The sequence below is a fragment of the Rhea pennata genome, chromosome 5 (assembly GCF_028389875.1).
Source record: "Rhea pennata isolate bPtePen1 chromosome 5, bPtePen1.pri, whole genome shotgun sequence".
NCBI classification, from domain to species: Eukaryota; Metazoa; Chordata; class Aves; order Rheiformes; family Rheidae; genus Rhea; species Rhea pennata.
The window spans coordinates 2008598-2031207 of NC_084667.1; the positions used below are offsets into that span (position 1 = coordinate 2008598).

Below are 22610 nucleotides of genomic sequence, written 5' to 3' on the forward strand. Positions count from 1 at the left end.
TATGTTTGTACTAAGGATTTGCTAACTGTTGCTGCTTGGCCAAATGATGTTAGCTCAAATTTGGCTGATTGTTGATCCCTATCTGATTAATCCTTTGAATTTAAGTTCGTTATTGATTAATCATGAGTTAGTTTTGAGAGTTGCTGGTTTAGAAGAAAAGATTAATACATATTCAATTGAAGTGTTTTAATTTTAGTTGTTCATCGTTTCTGTTAGGGTAGAAATGACATAGAAAGAAGAGTAAATGAAAAATGGACCTACAACCTGAAAGTGCAAACATTTGTAATTGCAAATTTGCAATATCTAACTTCTCCTTTTGAGGATTAATATTTGTAAGACTTCAGTGAGGTATTCAAATTATGAAAGAAGAGCTAAAACTGAACAGAATGTCTGCTTTTTGCCTATTTTTGTAAAACAAAGGGAGTACTTGCTCATGTTACAATGAAATTAATATAGAAAGAGTAAAAGGAACTGAAGATCTTGAAAGTAAAATTATGAGGTGAAATGCCATATAATGTCATCAGGTTGAAATGTTTTATGTTTTTGGATGGATCTATCACTACTACTTAGAGCAATACAGATTTACTGTATATTGAAAATTTAATAAAATTGGCATATGCTTCAGAACTATCTTGACATCCTGAAAGGAACTTTCTTCTGTAGTCGGTATTTAATTTTTGTGTGAAGTTCATTATGATACGGATTTCATTCTGCTTTAGCCTTATATACTGACTGCTACTTAAAAGGGAGGAAAGAGGCAAGTTAGATGAAACACTGACCTTACTGATATGACTAAAATTAACAACATTTTTACAAAATGTACTTTTATTTGTTCATTTTTGATCCCCAAAAGATTTGTTGTTCATGTTATGATATTTATATTTCTTAAAGCGAGGTCCTCAGATGCCTTTAATATTTCTTTATGTTGTGGACACGTGCATGGAAGATGAAGATTTGCAAGCTCTGAAGGAATCCATGCAAATGTCGCTGAGTCTTTTGCCACCAACTGCATTAGTAGGTCTCATTACCTTTGGCCGAATGGTGCAAGTTCATGAACTTGGCTGTGAAGGGATTTCTAAAAGTTATGTCTTCAGGGGAACAAAAGACTTGTCTGCAAAACAGCTTCAGGTAACACAGAAAGGCAAACAAAAAGAGATCACGATGATGATGAACTTTCAAATAGTATGTAAACAAATTTTGTACTAAAATCTTATTTTTTTGATGACAGGAAATGTTAGGACTTACAAAAGTAGCTGTTTCACAAGTTGGTAGGGGTCCCCAAGTGCAGCAGCCACCACCTTCTAACAGGTAATATGCTTAAAACATCTAAAAACGCATCTTGGCTACAGAAGATTTACTGAAAAATTTATCTTACATGGGCCATTAATGAAAAAATGGACTGGGAGTTGAGCCTTCTGGTCAGGAACAGATTTACTAGGGATCTAGTGGTCTTATTCCTGATGATGTGTACTAGGGAGGGGAGAAAGGACTTACTGGATGACAGTGAAATCATTTAGATGATGCTTTGGAAATGTCTAAGAGAATGCTATGTGGCTATGCTACAGATGTGTAAATAATTGTGCTTCTGTTGCTATGCTGGAAAATGTTAATGACTACTTTAGTTCCTTTTTCTTATGTTCAGTGTCCCATTTTGCCTTCCCTCTGAAGGCAAAATGTCTACCTCTGAAGTAGCTCCCCTCCTCTCTCCTTCTCTGTCTCCAGTTTGGAAGTTGTGAGGTGGTGGTTGATTCTCCTGTGTATCCCACTCTTAAATAGAAGTAACTGATGAAATGATAAGGCAGACAGTAAAAAAAGGAAAGAGGACTTTGCAGTTTCTGCCCTTCACTTGCTAAGTAGCTGCTTTTTCTACTATTGGTTTACCTGTAGCAGAAAGCACAAAACCTAAGTCTTTATTTGTTAACATTTGTTCTGATTTTTGATTTTCACTGAAGTAGTGCCACTTTCTTTTTGAGATTCATAGGTCATCATGCTCTGATTTTCTGATACAGTTTTCTCAGGGTAGTGGCTATATCTCTAAGTCAGCAAATTTTGTTTCACAACCTCTGTGCTGAGCTGATTAAACTGAGTGTGCTATGTAGATGGAAACTGGAAAACTGCATTGTCTTAGTGAGACAGAAACACTGCTCTGAATCCAGAATAGAAGCTTCGATATTACAGTCCAGCTGGTTGCTAGTGGAGCAATCAGTATAATGTTTATTTAAAAATTCCAGTCTGTATTAATTCCATCTGTTTGCTTCCAGATTTTTACAACCAGTGCAGAAAATTGATATGAATCTTACTGATCTTCTGGGTGAACTGCAACGGGATCCTTGGCCTGTTCCACAAGGGAAAAGGCCCTTGCGTTCCTCTGGAGTGGCCCTTTCCATAGCTGTAGGGCTCCTTGAGGTAATAGTTTTAACTATGGTTGTATAAATATGTAAATATATAATTTTATTACATAAAAATCTGTCACAAGCAGTGTGTAAACCCCTTAATTTGTGCATATTAGATTTGTATGGTGATTCTAATGAATCTCATCCCATATATATATATATAGAATATTTGTGGGTGTTTAAAATACTTATTTTAGTGAGGCAGGTCTTTGAATAAACAGAAAATTTGGACTTTAGGAGGAAAAAGTACAATTGGTATTACAATCCTATCAATGTGATAAATGGTAGGATTGCTATTTCTTCTGTTTCATTTACAGCAAAAACTAGCTGTTTCATTTATCTTTTTACCTTCAGTGCACTTTTCCTAATACGGGTGCTCGTATAATGATGTTCATTGGAGGACCAGCTACACAAGGACCTGGAATGGTTGTAGGGGATGAACTGAAGTTACCTATAAGATCATGGCATGACATTGAAAAAGACAATGCTAAATATGTTAAAAAGGGTACTAAGGTAAGATAAGACAATAGATTATATTTTAGGCACCTTACCAATTAGAGAATGTTTGCACGTCTTGCCTGGCACTGAAGAATACTGTTAGTAGTAGGGAATGTATAAAGAGATGGAAATTTTGCATTTTTGTCTATCTGCATCTGAATAACTGCATGTCTTCAAGAATTGCAATATATTGGGTTAGGACTTTGTCTAGCTCTCATTAATGTTCATTGGAATGTTTCCCTGACTTTATTAGAGGAGAATTTGTCCGACTAAATGATACAGCAAGAGCAAGGATATCTACTGCTTGGGAAGTTACTCAAGACTCTATGTAGATGGGGGAGGATTAGTAGTATAGTTTAGGCACAGTTCATTAAATCTTAAATAATCTACATTTGGGCATCCTAAATCTGTTGACTTCATCACAGTCAATTAAGATGGGAGCTTAAATGATTAGCTTATTTGCAGAAAGTTGTTGTTACAGACACTTGAGGTTGGGGAGGTAAGTTGGATCCTATGAGTTGGACATAGTCCTTAATGCGCAGTTTAAAAAGAAAAGAAATCAGTGTTATATGCTAGTTTAACTAGCACTCATACGTGTGTCTAGTGTGAGTCAGGTTCTTAGCTGGTTAGAAAAAAACCACAGGTGTTGAAAATTCCAGTCCTAGTTTTAACTTCAGGAAAAAGTATGCTTTTTTCTTATCTTATGATACCTGAATTAGGACCAACAGTGATGTTTTAGAAAAATCTTGGGAGTTTAGGATTTAATATGGAGATGAAGAGAGTTCACGTCATGAATTGCTATGAACTGAATTTTCATTTTGGATTTAGCATTTTGAAGCCCTGGCTAATCGGGCTGCAACAAATGGTCATGTTATTGACATATATGCATGTGCATTGGATCAGACTGGTCTTCTGGAGATGAAGTGTTGTCCTAACTACACTGGGTAAGTACCTATTCGTTTTTAAGTAGTATGTGAATGTGCAGGATTTTTGTTTGTTTTTTTGTTTTTAATCTTCTTGTGGTTTACTGTGATAGTAGGCAGCTTGTGTTGTTACGAGAATTCCTCAGCCTCTAGCAAATTCATCACCGTAATTATGGGCTTACTCATATAGGCTTTTTACTGCTTTTCTTTAAATTGTTTGAGGCTTAAATAACATAATTTAATGCTGTTTTGTGTGTGTGTATAAGCTTCTGGTTTTGGTAAAGAGAAAGGGAATGTGAGCCTGTATCCAGTTTTTCTTACTGTTCAGATGGCACAAAGCCCTCAGTTATTTCTTCTGTCTTGTTTATGCCTTCTTCTAGATACTGTTGCTTCTAGATTCAGCTACTGTCTTAGGTGTCTGGTTCCTGCATTTCCCATAAGCTCTTGTATATTCCCTAGTTTGTCTTTCTATCAGTTCATTTAATATGATCAAAGCAAGTTCTAATCTTTCTTTTATGAAACCAGGCCCCTAATTTCTGTCATTGTTGATGAGGCCCTCACCCATCCTGTTATGCAGGCCTGTAATCTGAGATAGCTTTTTGACTCGTCCTTGTATGTTAAGTACCTCACTCATTGTTTTTCCTGCCAGTTCTTCCTCCATATTTTTTTCAAAGACTGTATTTTCTTTCTCTTCCCAAAAGTCTTTCCTACACTCTCGCAAAATTTCATCTTCACTGCTATAGCAACATGCTTTATATACCATACGTTAGACTTCTGTGTTCAGTATGTATTCTTTTCCCAAGCTTATTTTTCGTGACTGTCATTGTTAACCATGTCAGTACCAGCTTGGCTATAATTAAATGCAGCATCTTTGCATATCAGTTTAGTAACTGGTACATCTGCGGGTAATAGCTGTTCTTGGTTGTACGTCAATATCCTCATATGACAGAGGATGCTAAGCACATGCTACATATCTGGGTATACCAAGAAGAGTGGGAGATGCTGCTGCAGGCTGGGATCTACATATGACACTGAGTTTCAGGCCAGCTTTGCCGTGCTAGTCACTGCTGGCTTGCTGCTTTTCAGAGCTATCTGTATAGTCTCAGTGTGGGAGTTTCTACTGTTCAGGAGCTGTATGTTGACTTTACCTGTATGTGTGACTTGTATTCATTTTCTGCATCAAATTCAAGCTATGCTTTTCTTTATACTATAGTCCCGTGTAATATTTTTCCTCTCCCCTCTCATTCTGCCAAGTCTGTTGTCTTCTGACTTCGAGTATTCACCTGAAGACTTCTATAACTTTTTAGGTGTTTTGCACTTAAAAAGTTGATGGCCAAATCTTTGTTTGCTACCAACTTATTTGATTAATATCAGATATTTTAGAGATGAATAACAGTAGTATATCCCATTATTATTTCTTAACGACGGCATATGCTATTTCAGAATGAGTGCCAACCATTATAGTTTTACATCCACAGAGGATTGCTAAGCATAAAAGTTATGCTTTTTTTAGTGTAGATTTAATCCTGAAATAAGTGCTGGACTGAACAAAATAAAATTGTATGAAAATAAGGTTGGAATATTGAATATTAGAAGCAGTTAACTGACTTCGCAAGATTATGAGATGTTAAGATGTTTGTAGTGAGGAAGTCCAGTATATTTTTCCAGTGCAAGATTTTGTTATATATTAAAATCAAGGTGGCCTTAAGATGCTGATTGGGCAGGATCTAGTGAACTTTTATAAGCTCACTTAGAAAATTAGTCCATAATATCTTAGGAAAATACTGATTTAATGATTAAATAAAAAGTAGTCACTTCTAAGAAGACAAAAATCTGCCTCTTTGAATTGTTTTTAGTTTTAACTCTTTAATGGAAATAAGCTACATAAATCCTGTCTGCTGAATTACTGAATAATAAATATATTTTTTTAAAAACTGAGTTTTTTGTTTTTGTTTGGCTAGAGGCTACATGGTAATGGGAGATTCTTTCAATACATCTCTATTCAAACAAACCTTTCAGAGAGTATTCACAAAAGATATGCAAGGACAATTTAAAATGGGATTTGGTGGCACATTAGAAATAAAGGTAAGAATAAAAAATGCAGTGTGCTAGTGAAGCACCGGAATAGGGTGGATAGGAGTAGCATATTAATTTATGTTTTTCTTTTAAATGTGAAGACTTCAAGAGAAGTAAAGATTTCTGGAGCTATTGGACCCTGTGTCTCTCTCAACTCTAAAGGACCTTGTGTATCAGAAAATGTAAGTTAACTTTGCTGAAAATAAAGGTAATCTTCTGTTATGATAAAATAAGATTTGGGATTTGTAGAGTTGAAACTTTTCCATAAATGGAACAAAATCTGTTCACTGCTCTTATTTAAAAATAAATATACTCAATGGCTAGATTAATTTCAGATTGGATTAGACCTTGTAGGACCCTTGTTACTTGGTTAGGTTTTTCCACAGAATGATTAATTTAACTTTTTAATAGAAAAATTACATGTTGTAATACTTTTAACGGTGAATGTGAACATAGTTCCAGCCATGGCTGGTATAATTCTTCATGAGTGTTTGTTTTGTTTGGTTTCACTGGGTTTGGTATAGGTGACTGCCTCGGCTTACTTTAATTGGTTTATTTGAGGTGCTTCTGTCCTTTTGATGATTAAAAACGTTTGGTGACTTCAAATGCTTCACTACTGGTAAATGGATACTTTGTTAATTACAAGAGAGTATGTAACTACGTACTATAAACTATGTAAATTACCTACTGGAAGCTTTTTTTCCTCATAATTAAAAAAAAAAAAAAAGTAAAAAAGGAATTTAGGTAGCCATGTCTGTCCTGTACGTTCTTTCTTTCCCTATGTGTTTATACTTAGCTTAAATGTATGCTATTAAACAAGTAGGTTGCCTCACATGTATCAAATCATAAACTGTTTTTTTTTTTTGAGGCTAATGTTATATGAACATGCACAGCGTAGTCCTTCTTAATTGCATGTTCTAAAGCACATAACACTCTAATCTTAAATAGATTTGGTTAGCCAGGTTCCATAAGGGTTCCCACAAACAAATGTCTCTGTTAACACTGCCTAAACTGTATAGTCTGAAGTTTTCTTCCAATCATTTAACTTTTCCTAATCTACAAAGCTGAGTTTAATGGAGCAGTAGAATTTTAACAAGGAGTCATACCATCATCTGAGATGTCTTGGGTATCTGAACAGCCCTTTTTTTAAAGGGTGGTCACATGCTTTGAGTATAAATACTCCTCATTTGGGGATTTTTATAAAATATACTCTTAAAATTCCTTCTAGCACAGATATATTTGGCATGTTTAATCCTGAATTCCCAATGTACATGCCCTCCAGCTCCCAGTTTTCTTGCTTCTGGCAAGCCCCTCTTTTTTTAATGCAGGGAAACATTTGGTAACTGATGGTTCGCTAAAGTCTAGTACATTTATGGTACAGTCATGTTTTGATTGTACACTTTTCATTTTAATAAAAGAGGCAAAATCAAACAGTCTGAAATAGGAAGGAAAAATGTGTTGTGAGCTATCTCTGCTTCCACTTCTCAAAACTCTTAAGTTCTCTTGGCTGACTTGTCGGACATTATCAGGAAAATCATATTCAGGTTATATAGGGCTTAAGCAAATGCTGATTATTTGTCCTCCTGAATAGTTGTTCTGAAATTGTAGTAAGGAAGTCGCATATTTACCTATCAGAAACTAAAGGAAGTCTTCTTGTATACAGTATTGCAAGTCTCTACCCAACTGTACCTTCTTGCCTGGAGAGGCTGGCAGAAGATCGGTAGTAGAGAAGCCAGCAAGAGCAACTGTATTAGTGGAAAAATCGTCAGTCTGCCCTCAGTTTGTTTGTTTGTATCAGACTCTGATCAGTCTAAATTCTCTCTAGTTTTATTTCTGCTAAGCTAAAAATTGAGGTGCATATCTCACTGTGTCTTTTGCTTCTTCAGACTCTAGGAAGCTTCACATCTGATGAATCATTGCTTCTTCTGTGACATCTCATCAATCCTCAGTGCCCCTTCAGCATGAGAATGTACACAGTCTGCTCTATTGCTGTCTTAATGAACATGCAGAACAAAATAGTAGGGATAGCTCCAGAGGTCAGGAGCTCACATACCACCTATGGTTCACAGTGAAGGTTTTCATCAGGCCCCCATATCAATCACTGTCTGCCTTTTCCTGTCTTACCTATTTCCTGCCTCTTATCTTGCGATAGTTTAAGCAAAGTAATTTTTTCTTTTTATTTTTTCTCGTTTCTGACTGTTCACTTTTTCTGTTTTTCTACTACCATTTTCTTGCCTCTCTAATGTTTTCATGTTTTTCTCCTAACCATCTCCTTTTTTAACTCTTCTTGCATCCAGCGCTGCAGTTACATTTTGAGAGCCCTATCTTTTTCGAGGAAACTGGCAGAATGATCAGGGAGTAGTTGTCAAATTATAATGTATGTTTCACAAAAGGTAATACTTCTGTTTTCTAAAGATATTCTGTAAAATCTGTTTACAGGAAATTGGAACAGGAGGTACTTGTCAGTGGAAGATTTGTGGACTTAATCCCACTACTACACTTGCACTCTACTTTGAAGTGGTGAATCAGGTAATAAGTGTTTGTCAACTTTGTAGCAAATTCTAAATGTAGTAATAGTTTTATGTGACTACTTAAGCCTATATTTAAATTTTGTTGTGCCCTGAAGCACATTAGCAGGGATACAGATGATGTCACTGTTCTCATGTCAGAGAGTTTAGAGTCTCAGAGTTTGGGAGATGGACACTTAACAGTTCAATGATGGGTTGATAATGAGAACCAAAACATTCTGTGAACTTTGGATAAGGTTCATAATCTAAGTCTAAATTTTTCTTATCAATTTATTACTTATTAAAACTTAATTCAGTTGCAATATCTGAAAATACTGTACTCTATATATTTAAAGGCATTTTTTCAATATTTCTCTGACATTTTACTTAGCAAGGTAATCACTCCATAACATTAAATTTTGATTTATGCTCTTCTGGGTCAGTATTTGTAAATGAACATTGACTTCACTGAAACACAGCAAAGATGAATGGCCTAGTGTCCTGTCTCCCACAGGAGTTGCCGGGGAAGAGGATAAAAACATGACAAATGAATGTGCTACTTTGTGCTGGTACTTTCCCTTCCTCCAAACATTTGCAGCTTAGGAACTTTGAGCTGAATGTGATTTCTTTATATTGAGTATGCTGTGCTGTGTACTTTGCTGCAAAGCCATAGGTTTTAATTTGTGGCTTACCTTAGTGATTTTTTTATATTACCTTTTCTTTATGTATTTAAGTTTCATTTTAATACTGTATCTGAAACTGAGCTGCTGCTACAGTTGCCTTGGGGTTGATTTCAACCTTCCTTCTCTTTTGAAATTACTTACAGGTTTATACAGTACCAACAGAGTATTTCTACTGTCCAGAGTTTTAAAATTTCAGTTTGCATCTGGATTCTAATCTTTTAAGTTTCTGTGGCACTTTATGACATTTATTAATCAACATTTTAAAGTAGTATTCATTTTGTTACTCTGTAATTGTAGTAAATCACATGACATTCAAATAGAATCTAGTGAAATCAGCACTTGGAGACTTTGCTTTCAAAGGGACTGTGTTACAAGTTTATTAGCCATGTTTAGCAAAGGTACTCAGCATAATAAAATGTTTGGACAGTGCATTTATAGAATTTAAACTGCCTCCTGCTAAGAGATTTATCATTTTCTAATCACTTTTCTATACGTTATAAAATCTTGAGATTCCCACTCAGTTTTAATTTTTTCCTTCTGTATTTAGCACAATGCTCCAATTCCTCAGGGAGGACGTGGTGCAATCCAATTTGTGACTCAGTACCAGCATTCTAGTGGACAGAGACGTATCAGAGTGACCACAGTTGCCAGAAAGTATGTTTTATTTGTAATGAATAATTTTCAACAATGAATATTGTGCATGTTTGCTATTTAATCTTTAGATGTTCTAACACAGATGTTCTGTGTTCTCAGTTGCACAGTGCCACAGGTGGGGAAAGCAGGATCATACCTGTGACACTATTTCCCTTGTTTCATGACTTGTTTCCTCTCCAGGAGGTTGCAGTGGCTGTATAGTAATGCTATGGGAATGGTCTCAAGTAACCCAAGTGATTCTAGATGAAAAGGAAATACTGTATGAAATTCTATGGGCTAAACTGAGGAGATGGTCGAACTTGGGGAATAATAAAGATTACTTCATATCTTAACCTGTGAGTGCTAGCTGCAGGTGTTGCATATACCTGTTCATCCATGTGTAACTCTTACCTGAATCTTCCTTGATTCAATTTACTTCCCAATTTTAGTAAGTGATGTTTAGTACTAACGAGGCATTTTTCAATTATGTTTCCTTTAAGTTCAAGGAGATAAATGATGTAATTTGATAGAAAATTACATTTATTTAAAGCATATTGCTCTTACTGTTGATATGAGTAGCTTGTTAACTTGTATTCAGTATATTAGTAAAATGTTCTTGATGACTGATGAAAGAATAGAGTAATAGTACACCTTACACATGATGAGCAATTAGATCTCAAAACAGGTGCACAAGAAAACTACTAGTCTGGAAAGCGTATCGTGTGATTAGCTTCCTGGACAGTGTTTTTTTGTAACTTACTTTTCATAATTTATCAGTTTTTTATGTAGTAATTTTTGGTAAGTGGCATTATATTTTATTTCACTGGTTGCATGGCATTTGTGTACAAATAAGGGACATCTCAAGAGTAAGGGACATTGTAAGAAAGAATGCTAACTGAGAGGCTGCTGATCTATCCCCAGCACATTTTTTGAAATTCTGGCATGAGTTTGTCTGTTAAACTGTGAATGCTGTTTTCTTTGCCTTCTTCTTGAGGGATATTTTTAAGTTGGACACCATCTTTCCTTTTACTGTGATGCAAATAGCATTTTTCTTTTGCAGCTGGGCAGATGCGCAGACACAGATCCAAAACATTGCTGCGTCTTTTGACCAGGAAGCTGCTGCAATTCTGATGGCTAGACTGGCAGTGTATAGGGCAGAAACAGAAGAAGGGCCTGATGTGCTTAGGTGGCTGGACAGACAACTTATACGACTGGTAAATAGGACTATATTAAGAGTTGAATTGGTTTCTTCTCTCCAGACATATCATTCTTGAATGACTCATGTTCAGTGGTTGTTTCGAAACAAGTAGAAGAATTGAATGCTTCATTTTCCACAAGCGGGTGGGCAGAACGAGCTGAGAATTTCTGTTTAAAAGAGCAGCTGTGGTTTTAGTTAATTAAGGTCTCCCTAGTTCTCAGCATTTGGTCACTGCCAACTTTTGAGAGAGAATTTAGCACGAGGCTTGTAGAAATTAAACCCTTCTTTACTTTCTGCTGTCTATAATGATACTGTAAATTATGTTTTTAAGCAAAACAAATCATACAGAATTTCCTTTTAAAAATCAGTTTTGTATTTAATTTTCACATGCAAGTAGCTAGTTATGAACAATTAGTTTTAAATATGTCTGGGGGTGTTTAATCATGTTATTTTTTCGTGGTGATTTGAAAGAAAAAATAGCCAATTAAGCCTGATAAGCAAGGAAATCACTGCTTGTTAAGAAAAGCACTTAAATCGGGTCTTTTTTCTTAGGTTTCTGTTCTATTACAAAGGCATAATCTTATATTTATTATTAAAAACAAACAAACTTACAGTAACAGTGTACCAATCCACTGTATTTCTTAATTTAGACATATATTTTTCTTTTGCTTCAGTGTCAGAAATTTGGAGAATATCATAAGGATGATCCAAGCTCTTTCAGGTTTTCAGAAACATTTTCACTTTATCCACAGGTGAGTAGGAGGAAGGTGTGTCTGTAATAGGTAAAGAATAAATGCTTAGTGGATATACTTTATACTGGCTTTATACAGGATATCAGAGTGAAAAAAACACACTTTAGCTATTCCCTGGCATGTAACTTCTAAATGATCATCTCTATTGACTCTGCTTCTGTTTTCCCTCTTACCTTCTGTCTTTACAGAATTCACTCTCTGACTCTCTGTATTGTTTGGTTCTATTATAATGGATTCCTCGTCTTAACTGAGTTTGTAACTCAGATAATAACATTGTATTTTAAGTAGTTTTAACAAAGAAATTCAGAAAACATGAGAAAATACACATTTTTGCTTTGTAGTTTCTTTTCTATATGGTTTATAATGAGGAACTTGATATATGATACATCATGAACTTCAGCTTGACTAAATTATACTTTAAGTAAACTGCTCCTGTGTTAATAATCCGTTCTAATAACCTACTCTGTTCTGGTAAACTATGTTACTTTTGAACTTTTCATAATTTCCATGGTATGTCTGTTAAATTACCTACCTGAAGTTAACTGCTATGAGGAGATTGATTCATCAGTGAAATGTTTTGCTTCTTCCATTTTGTCTAACAAAGTTCAGCTTTGCTGTGGTTATTTACTTTTTTTTAACTGTTAACTTGCTATAACGCTTTGTGTTCAAATGAAGCAACCTCTCTCATAGGAATTGTACAACTTGCAGTATGGTTTTGACAATGTTCAGATACACTATCAGTTAGTACTGGAGAAGAATTGTTAAACTTTTGGCCATTTTGAGGTGTCTTTCTGTGTATATCTGTGTATCTGGGGAAGGTGTCTATACAAGTTAGAAATGTTAAAGGACTTGAAATTCAGTTTTGCAGTGGCATTAATCTCATCTGGTTTGTTCTTGCAAAAAACATCTTTTTCTCCTTGTTCGATCCTCCTTTTTATCTGTGAAAGTTCAAAACAGCTGTGTGTGTGTGTGTGTTTTTGTTTTTGTTTTTTTTGTAGTTCATGTTTCACTTGAGAAGATCTCCTTTCTTACAAGTTTTTAACAACAGTCCAGATGAGAGCTCATACTATCGTCATCATTTTATGCGTCAAGATCTAACCCAGTCGCTTATCATGGTTCAACCGATTCTCTATGCCTACTCCTTCAATGGACCTCCAGAGGTATCATTCCGTGTAACATAATTGTAGGTTAAAAGACTCTGTTTTTTTATTTACTTGTTGAAACCAATAGGAGTTTTGCTTTTGTTTTTGTGGCATCAGAATGTAAACCATGTCAGAAAATATTTTATTTCAAAATATACTTTTTCAGTAGATTTTGAAAGAAATGTTTTTGGAAATGTACAAAACTCTTTCCACCTTAGTACCCTTATCTAGAAACGATTGCTTCTGATTTTGGTGTAGTTACCATAATACATAGGTTTGTTACAGAACCATGCATTTGACCTTATTCTACATCCTGTACAAACCCAGAATAAAAAGATCATCCCCTAAGAAGTGTGTAATAGAACTGTAACACAAGAAATTGCAAAATTAGTTTGATAGGTAGAAGAGAATGAGGAAAGTGGGAGACAGTGAAAAGTAACAGAGTAGGCAGAGTCTTGGCGCCCTAACTTTTGTCAAGATTTTTTTAGACTATGTCGTGGCAGAAGAAAAAGGGTTTTAAAGTGGAATTTTAGTTGAAGTAATGAGGTAGTTTGTGGAGAGCTATTCACAAGAGTGAGAGCATTCATTTGTGTATAAATAACAGTTAGTGACATGAGTGATGGAAACGCGATCAAGCTCTACATGATCAAAGGGGGAGAAGATGACACTTTAGTATAGAACGAATAATAAGGCAATGTTTTGTCTTCTCAGTTCTTGTAATAATGATTATTTTTGGTATCCCTAATATGATTGATCAAAATAATTCCTATGGCACCAACCTGATGTCACCACCCATAAAAACATGAATTAAAATATTGAAGGTTTAAATATTACATTAGAACTCATAAATCATGAGTATTACTATGTGTGTGTGTATCTATACACACACGTGTATATGTATATGTGCATATGTATATATATATATCTGCACATACATATGTAGAGTAATAATAACTTCAAGGACAAGACTGAAAAAAATCCTGAACACCCAAATCCCCTGTTTGAGTAACTACTGAATCTTTAGACACTGAAGTATCATTAAAGTTAATATCATTGTATGGGTAAAAGTGGATGTATTTGAACAACTGGAAAAGCGCATAATAATGAAATAGCTTTTAGCTCATGGATGCCATTTTTATCGCTCTCATGAAATTGTTATTCAGAATCAAGCTGGATAGTTTCAGAATGAGATTGTGGAGGTTGCAGATGTATAGCTGGAAAATGAACAAATACGGAACTTTCGTAGGTGATCTTAAAAGTTCCTAAGAGTCAGCGACTGATTGAGGCAGCCTGTAATGCCATCTGATTGCTCAGTTCTGCACCAGTTGGTATATTGTTCTCTTTCTGTTTGTGTTTATTTTTATTTTAGCCTGTTCTTCTGGATAGCAGCAGCATTTTACCAGATCGCATTCTTCTTATGGACACTTTTTTCCAGATCCTTATTTATCATGGAGAGGTAAGATTAATCATTTCTTAAATAAATATTCCATTTTCTGTAATAATATTTCATTATGAAAGTAAAGCTCTGCAGTGCTTGATCTCATCCGCAAGGCTAGTACAGTTAAACTTGAAAGGATTCCTAATTCACATTTGTGGCATTACATGCCCTATATACAGGTACCTGGCATTACTTGCTATTTTGGTCCTGTTTTTTGTGATAAGTTTAAGGTGAATTAGCTTCAGTATGAGATTATTTGTTTTAGACCAGTATTTTTTCCAACTTTTTAAAAGTGTTGTTTGCTGTTTTACAATTCTTCCTCCCCTTGCCTTTTTTGCTAACTTATTTTCAGCCTCTGGACTGTAGTTCTTTGGGGATGCGAGAATGAGAACACCAGGTATTACAGTCACCCTTCATCTGCACTGTGCTGGAGGAACTAAGCTGCTTCTAGCAGTTGAGTAGATTGGCATTCCCTAGTAATATAAATGCTTATGACTTGCTCTTGCTTTGCTGCCCGGAGGAATTGAGCTGTTCCTTTTTACTGCTTTACAGTCACAAAGGGTTCCCAGCTAAGAGTTTGAGAAATACTGCTCTGGGTTATGTTCTGCTAGCTGCACTTTTAAAAATAGTCACTGAACTTTAGCACTTTTCAAAGCAGAAAAACATTCTCTGTATTTTTGTAAGATGCTGTCAGGGAGCAGCAGGGGCAGACTGCTCCCTAAGGTAAGAGGGGCTGGGAGCAGAGCATGATAACAGGGCAGGCGGAGGCAACGGCCACGGCCCCAGCAGAGGGGTCTGCCCCACAGCACTGACCCGAGTGAGGTGAGCAGGGTTTGCCTGGCGAAGGCAGTGATAGCCAGGCAAGCCCAGAGTGATGAGACAGGTCTGAGCTCAGGCCAGGAAGTCCAGATCAGCAGGGTACGTGGCCAGGTGCAGGTGTGGCTGCAACGCTGCTGCAGTGTAGCTCAGGCAGGCGCCAAGCGTGGAGCCACGGATTAAAAGCAGCTCACAAGCAAAAGAGGGGGAACCCCTGCTGAGGGACCCTCCAGGTCTGTCCTCCCAACAGCTTGTATCAGTGAGCTGGTCCTGAGCAGCCAGCCCCACTGGTAGAAGGTGGGGAGGCAGTGCTGTGAGCCCTGAAAGGTGCATAGCGATTCAGATACTTATTTCTGATGTGTCATAAAAGTACACATTAGAGAACTGTAAATAATAGTCTCTGACCTCATGGTCAGACCTCATGTACTAAATGTTTAGCCTATAAAGGGTGACAAAAAAAGGAAATAGTTATGTAAAACATTGTTTAAAAAAAGTAGAGGTTTATTACTTGCATATCCTTTTAGACCTTATATTTACAGAGGCTTTTAAAAATTTAACTTACATACTATAGGGTAGAAAGGAATGGGCGGTAAAGAAGAGGTCAGCAATGGCACATTCTTCTCTTAAAAGCTGTTTTATTTGCTAAGAATGATTGATAAATTAATTCTGTGCTTCTGCCTCCCCCAATCTCCAGACCATAGCTCAGTGGCGTAAGTCAGGTTACCAAGACATGCCAGAATATGAAAACTTTCATCACTTGCTACAAGCTCCGATAGATGATGCCCAAGAAATTCTCCATTCCAGATTTCCAATGCCCAGATACATTGATACAGAGCATGGAGGAAGCCAGGTATGGTAAAATACGAATTATATAATCTAAGAAGTGATAATTAGTAATACCTGCAGACTTCATATAGTAAACTTGCATTTCTCTGCTTAAAATACATGTAAATTGTAAGTTAACATACGGAAGTTTAAAGCTTTGACAGAGCCAGACACTTAACAGTACCTTTTTGTCTAATTCATGAATCCTATTGTTTATCACTAATTTAATTATACCAGGTTGGACTCTCTCATTCCTTGTATGAGATGTGCAGAATAAAAAGATAAGCCTTGTCACAGTCTCTGATCAACAGTAGAATTATTCTTAGTTTTATTTTTTCGAAGTCTTTTTCACTAATATTTTATTGATACTTGTTTGTTTTGCTGGTGCTTTTTTTTTTTTTTTAAAAAAAGGAAAAGCTTACTTTCTGTTACTTCTCGAAATTGTTAGCATTTACGCATTAGAACTATAGAATCTAAGAAGTTACTAGTCTAGAAAGGCTATTCTACTTGCTCTTCTAAATAGGCAATTGTGCACATTTTTATATTAAAATAGTAGAAATGGTATATTACATTTTGCATATATAAGTATGTTTTCTGAGCATAAAAACCCTTTTATTTTAGAAGATTAATTTATTGCCCTTTTTTTCTTTTTTAAAGGCTCGTTTCCTGCTTTCGAAAGTAAATCCCTCTCAGACTCATAACAATATGTATGCATGGGGACAGGTAAGTATGAATCTACTGATGAGGCTTGTATGCATGAAATATTTTTGTTTTCCCTTTCTCTGTTTCAGAAATCAAGTAAGACATTGTGTACATATAAGTAATAATGTCCAGTGTTAAAACTGGAAAAGAAATGCAGTATTGGCCTGATGCCATCAGAATAACTAAGATTTAAAAGAGTGGATTTCATTTCTTCTTCTTCAAAAAAGAAGATATGGCTTGCTGCTTTAAGCTTCAGTTAGTCTACTTTCATGTCTAGCAATCTGTCTTAGATGGATACCTTCAGATTCTTTGGAATGAGAGTTCTTACCCCAATAAAGAGCAGTGCAGCATTTTCTGACTATAGCAAATAAATGTTGAGGTTGAGCAAGAACTGAAAAGTATACCAATATTGATGTGGTGGTGTTTCCTTTTTTTGGTCCCCTGTGGTGAGGATTCAGCTTTTCAAATGTTGTCTCTAGGGGGAAAGTTATGAGTTCAAGAAATAAAACTCTGCAGCAGCTTATGTTTTTGACTGTTGCGTTGTGGTTCCATGTTTTCCTTCCAAGTTCAGCTTTTATAGTAGAAAGAGAAATACTGCTGTGGGTGAGCACCAGTGCAGTCTAATTTTGTTGTGGAAATGTGATTGCATCTGACACATAAACGCAGCAGTTCCTGGGACCTACACGTCAACTGTGCTTTTCAAGTATTTTGCTAAAGCCTACAGTATGCAAGTCATTAATAAATAGAGCTTTGCAGGATTTTTTTTGACAGTAATTTTTGTCAGATAAGATCTATCAGGGTCTGTTTTCATTGTGATGTATTGGATGCAATGAAACTTTCATCAGGAAAGAGTGCTGAGTTCCAGAGTGGAAATGTGGAAATACATGAACAACTTACACTGAGTCAGGTCAGCAGGATTTGAACCCAGCTCTCCCTCCTCCAGAGTCAGTATCCTAGCCAGCAGTCTGTTGGTGTGTCTGTCCTATCACATCCGCAACACACACGAATAATCCCCATAGTTTAAAAGATCTAGTTTTTATCCAAGAAGTTTTTGAAGTTTTGAAATTTCTCACGGTGTTTCCTGCTTATTTAATTAGTAAGCAAATGAAATAGTATCCCAAATCTAAATGCAAATACAAAACAATCTTTGAACTGATCTGAAAGAAAGCTGTTCATGCTGAGTAATTGAAGTGAGATTTTTTTTTTCTGATGTACCTAGGAAAAGACAGCTTTTCTTTTACTGTTGTAAAGTATTCAATTATGGATAACGTAAGAAAAACTGTGTTAATCTTCCCAGTGGCATTGCCATGTTTGTACTCAACATAATAGCCTGCTGGTTTTGTGTGAATAAAATTGAACTAAGTAAAAATTAGAAATTCAGGAAAGTGACTGTTGAGAGAAAATGTTAAACTGAACTGGTTTGTTCACTTTTTTTCTCCTGAGCTTCCTGAATTGTTTCATGTCATTTTGTGTCATTTTTGTGTAAGCTGAAAGTTTCCAGAAAATATTGTTAGTCCACACTGACCAGAAGAGGGCACTGGCACCCCACTGAAACCATATTTCGGGAGGTGATGAGCTGATTAGTTTTGTTTTTTAAATATTAAAATAAAAATTTTTCTAAATCTCATCAGATAAGTGCCTTATATTGTATTTAAAATGTTTTCAGAAAATAATGGTAACCTTTTATCATACAGTTTCATTCTGTATACTTTGGAAGTTTGTATTGGTAGTCTCTGAGGATATTTATTTGAGCATGCCATTATTTTCACCTTTTTTTTTTCTCTTTTGGTCTTGGGGATTATGGGAAATTTGCAATTTAAAATGAAAGAGTAGGTAAATGGCAAAAATCTTACCAGATGCCTAACAGTCCATCACTAAACCATTATAAATATGAAATTTAACTATGTCTTAGCTCAAGATTTTGAGATGTCATAGTAAGCTATTTTGGAGCAGAAAGTAGAACTTAAGGTGATCTGTGTAATTGTACATTGTGCAGCAAGACCCTGCTGGGTTTTTTTGTCTTATTCCACAGCAAATAAAATACTCTCTGTTTTACCATCTGTAATAAGCCATTCCTAGTCTTCAGAGTAAACCTACTACTGTCGGTGAGAGCAGCTGCCTGTGCGGAGGCATTGCTCAGCCTCGAGAGCAGAGCTCGTGTTTTAGTTTTAGGTACACTGGGTTACACTGGCAATATATTAAGTAAAGGATGATGTACTCCCCTTCTGTGTGTGAGACACGAAGTGGTGAGCTATATCTGGCCCCAGAACTAAGCTATTTGTAATTCCCTTGCAGCTTCTTAAGTAAGGAGAGTTCAGACTTGGCATTTGGCAGGCTTGGAAGCAGAAGGTGCTTTATTCTCACCCTGCCACCAACAGTTGGTAGGCAGTCCCAGTGTTAGGGCTCTTCCCTGACATACACTGTGTAGTGTGTTAAGTGTAATGCAGTCAAGCAAGAACTGCTAGAGCTTGTGGATTTGTCCCTTGATCGTTACCTGGTTTTCAACGGTCCTCAAAAAGGAGCACCAGTTTAGAGGCTCCTCATTAAGACTTTCCTGTCTCGATTTTGAAAGGTTTTGTAAAACAACTCTGATTTCATTTAGAATTGCGGGTGTGTAGTACCTTTGAAATGGTTGATTTGTTGAGATGTATAGGAATTCCTCATATATCTGTAAATGGAGGTAATTGCAGATTTACTTCAGAGGTCTTGAGAGTTGCTATCTAACATTTGCAGAGTCACCAACTCTGCTGTTTTATTTAGGCTGGGAATTTGCTTAATAGTAAAGGAAGAACCTTCTGAGGTCAAAAAGTAAATTGTAAAAATCTCTCCACAAAGGGTTTTCATCTTTTATGACTGGATTTTGCAATGTATGACCTTCAGGTATGAACCTTTTATGGTTCTTTGAGGTGGCACAGAGCTGTAGGAAAGGATTGGCCCAACTTCCCTTGAAAAAAACCTTCATTCAGTGTCGGATCAGACCTGCAGTGGATTTTTCTTCCATTTGCCATTTTGATAAGCTTGGGCTTCAGTGTTAGACAAGGATTTACTTGTTGTGTCACTTACATATTTCTGTTTCTCTCATCTCCATCTTGCTCCGCTGTGATAGGGATGATATGGGAGTTGTTGCATGGAAGTTTTACTCACTTTTTAAAATGTTTAAGCCAGCATTTGGCAACTATCAGAAACTCTGAGTTTGTATGATTATGTCACCATACTGGGACATGTTGCAATATACATTAACAGGGGAAACAATGTAGTTGTGGTTTATGCCCAAATTTATGTAAACATATAAAAATATATGTACATTTACAACAACCTGTTTTTTGTCAGAGGATGTCAGCAATGATGTGTTTCTAAGATCTTTTTATGAAGTGTTGATTTAATGGAACATACTGCATATTAAAAATACATTTTCTTCACAATAAGTATAACACGTTCTGCTTGTTTGCTTTACTTGCCTAGGAGTCTGGAGCACCCATTCTTACAGATGATGTCAGCTTGCAAGTATTTATGGATCATCTGAAGAAACTTGCTGTATCTAGTGCTGCCTGAGATTCTGCTGTGAATTAAAGGCACAGATAAGCTGGAGCCATATTTCATCTTTTTCTCCTTCACCCTGTTCCATATCTCTCTTGACAGAGTGCTCTGATATGCACAAGCTGCCTGACTAAATTTAAAGCAGTGTTGTTTTCAAAGAAAAGCTTTTGTTATCAGCAATGTCTTAATATAAACTGCAGTGTGTAAAGAAGACAGGGAGTAGATCAAGTTAGATTATAATTAGAGGAAAAAGAACAGTCATTTTGGTTAATGTAATACTATAATTACATTGAAAACATTTATAACAAGTTTGAAACGTGATTTTTCCTTTCTTTTTAAATGGTTGAGCTGATTCTACTTTGCACTACAAAGGCGTGTTGAACAATAAAAGAAATCTTTGGTGACACCGGGTTTTCCAGACTGCCGTATGACTACTTTTATTTACTCAATTTGAGCAAGAAGTGTATGAAAAAGCACCAAAAAATCCGTATAACAATAATCCTAACTCACTCCTCTGACTTAGTCTGCTAAGCTTTTTTCTGCAGTGATCAATTATTGTTCATGTGCTGGTTGTTTTAGGACCATTTAATTTCAAGTATTTTCCCTTTCCTTTCATCCTACTTGATTCTTTGGGAGTGGAGTTTTTCTTACTCTTTATATTATATAAAGAATTTGGACAGAAAAAAATTAAAAAAAAATACTGTTAATTGTGCAAAGTTTAGAATCCACATGGTGTATTTTTGACAAAAGTATCTATTATCAGAAAAAGAGTAACAAATGAATATGTTCAAAAATAAGTATTTTTAGCTAGAGCTAAAGAGAAACCATACACTACCAAAATGAACTGACTAGAAGTATAGCCTTTGATTTTTGTCTGAGTATACTTTTAAAACATATATTTACCTTTTTTGATAATGCCTTACAATGTCATTACACTAATGCATGACACTGCACATACACTTTTTGTTTCTGCTTCTTTTATGAGTTCAACAGGCTGCTGTTCTTGTTGAAACAGTATTATATAGAATATGCTGTAATTAATTCAGTGCTTAGTTCATACCTGATTTTGAGGGGTAAATTAATAGGTTTTCCCATTTACTTTTTGAAATTTACACATACAATAGATGTTTACAGAGGTAATACAACATTTTGACAAATACATATGTGAAATGTGGTATTGGATAATACAAAATTGTGCCAAGCCCGAAGCAAGGAAGGGAGAGAATGTTGGACATAGGAGATTCAATCCTATATTGGTGTGATAAGCCTGAGGGTTTTTTTTCCTGTTTGTCTATAAATTCTGGGAAACCTGATTAAATCAATTGCTCTCCATTTCTTTTATCTAAATGAGGTTGAGCTCCATTTGCCTCAATATAAATAAAACATATGTTTTTCTCTCATTTTTTGTATTTATTGTGCTGGTTTTCTGTCAGTGCTTGAAATGAAATATGAAAATAAAGCTGGTAATGATATTATTCAGAATAACTTCACATCTTTTATTCATGTAGCGATTGACATCAAACTTGTTCAAGTTCGGGAGATACAGAACTGCTTACATTAATGGCAATTTAGGAAATTGCCATTTAGAAAATTAAGTTCTTTCATTCAGTCCTTTGGCAACTTTAGTTTCTTCTGTAGCTTTAGCTGTTTAACGTTGTCAAAGGCTTTTTGAAAATCCGGATATGTATTACCTTTATCTTCCTGCTTATTGACCCATTCCAAAAGCACGAGCTCGTTAGTGAGGCAGGGTTTCTCTTCACAGAAGATGTGCTGACTCTTTCGCCAAAGCCCATGACTATCTGTGAGCTCAGGAGTGTTGTTCTTTGTTACAGACCCTACCGTCTTACCAGGGATGGAGATTAGCCTCAGGCTGTCACTTGCAGGATTCCCCCAGCAGCCGCCGTAGTGGAGGAGAGTGACGCTGGCAGCAGTGAGCGTGTGTAGTGGTAGTTACACACCTTGGCTAGCAAGTCTGATTTTCCATGGCTTAGTTCCTCCAGAACTCTTGGAAGAATGCCATCCAGTCCTGGTGACTTACTAATATCTCAGTTATCTGCTTAGTGTAATACTGCTTGCACGTTTTCATAAAACTGACGTAGCTCATCTGACCTATCTGCTGCCAAGAGCGCGCTGGAAGTGGTGGCTTCCCCCGTACCTTCAGTAGTGAAGAATTCACTGAGCTTCTCTGGGGCTTTGTCATTCCCGAGTGCCCCCTTTTATTCCTTCACCAGCGAGCAGTCCTGCTGATTCCCCAGCAGCTTCCCTTCTCCTGATTGTGTTCAAGGGATTTCTGACCGTTACACAGAACGTCTTCTGTAAGGTACTCTTCCGTTCTTGCTCACTTAATTTCCTTTTAACATATGACCAGAATGTATAGGAGATGCAGGGCTCACATCTGTAGGACAGGCTGGCAGCCTCCAGTTTGCTGGGTGAGAGTCCTCTTACGTTTCTTGAAGTCAGGGCTAACAGAATGTTGCTATAGCACTA

At 36.2% G+C, this 22610-nt stretch overlaps 1 protein-coding gene across 3 annotated transcripts in view; it reads left to right on the forward strand.

The window, feature by feature from the left end:
• SEC23A (SEC23 homolog A, COPII coat complex component) overlaps positions 1–21598 on the forward strand; it is a 28457-nt gene extending 6859 nt beyond the window's left edge. For all 3 annotated transcript variants that reach the window (XM_062577307.1, XM_062577308.1, XM_062577309.1), the window contains exons 5-20: positions 892–1128; positions 1229–1308; positions 2262–2406; positions 2748–2906; positions 3720–3835; positions 5776–5899; positions 5992–6072; positions 8330–8419; positions 9628–9734; positions 10774–10927; positions 11586–11663; positions 12662–12823; positions 14175–14261; positions 15754–15909; positions 16542–16607; positions 20049–21598. In XM_062577307.1, the coding sequence (XP_062433291.1) occupies positions 892–1128; positions 1229–1308; positions 2262–2406; positions 2748–2906; positions 3720–3835; positions 5776–5899; positions 5992–6072; positions 8330–8419; positions 9628–9734; positions 10774–10927; positions 11586–11663; positions 12662–12823; positions 14175–14261; positions 15754–15909; positions 16542–16607; positions 20049–20138 (1932 nt within the window). In that variant the 3' untranslated portion in view covers positions 20139–21598. The remainder of the gene's footprint in view (positions 1–891; positions 1129–1228; positions 1309–2261; positions 2407–2747; positions 2907–3719; positions 3836–5775; positions 5900–5991; positions 6073–8329; positions 8420–9627; positions 9735–10773; positions 10928–11585; positions 11664–12661; positions 12824–14174; positions 14262–15753; positions 15910–16541; positions 16608–20048) is intronic.
• The last annotated feature ends 1012 nt before the right edge of the window (positions 21599–22610 follow it).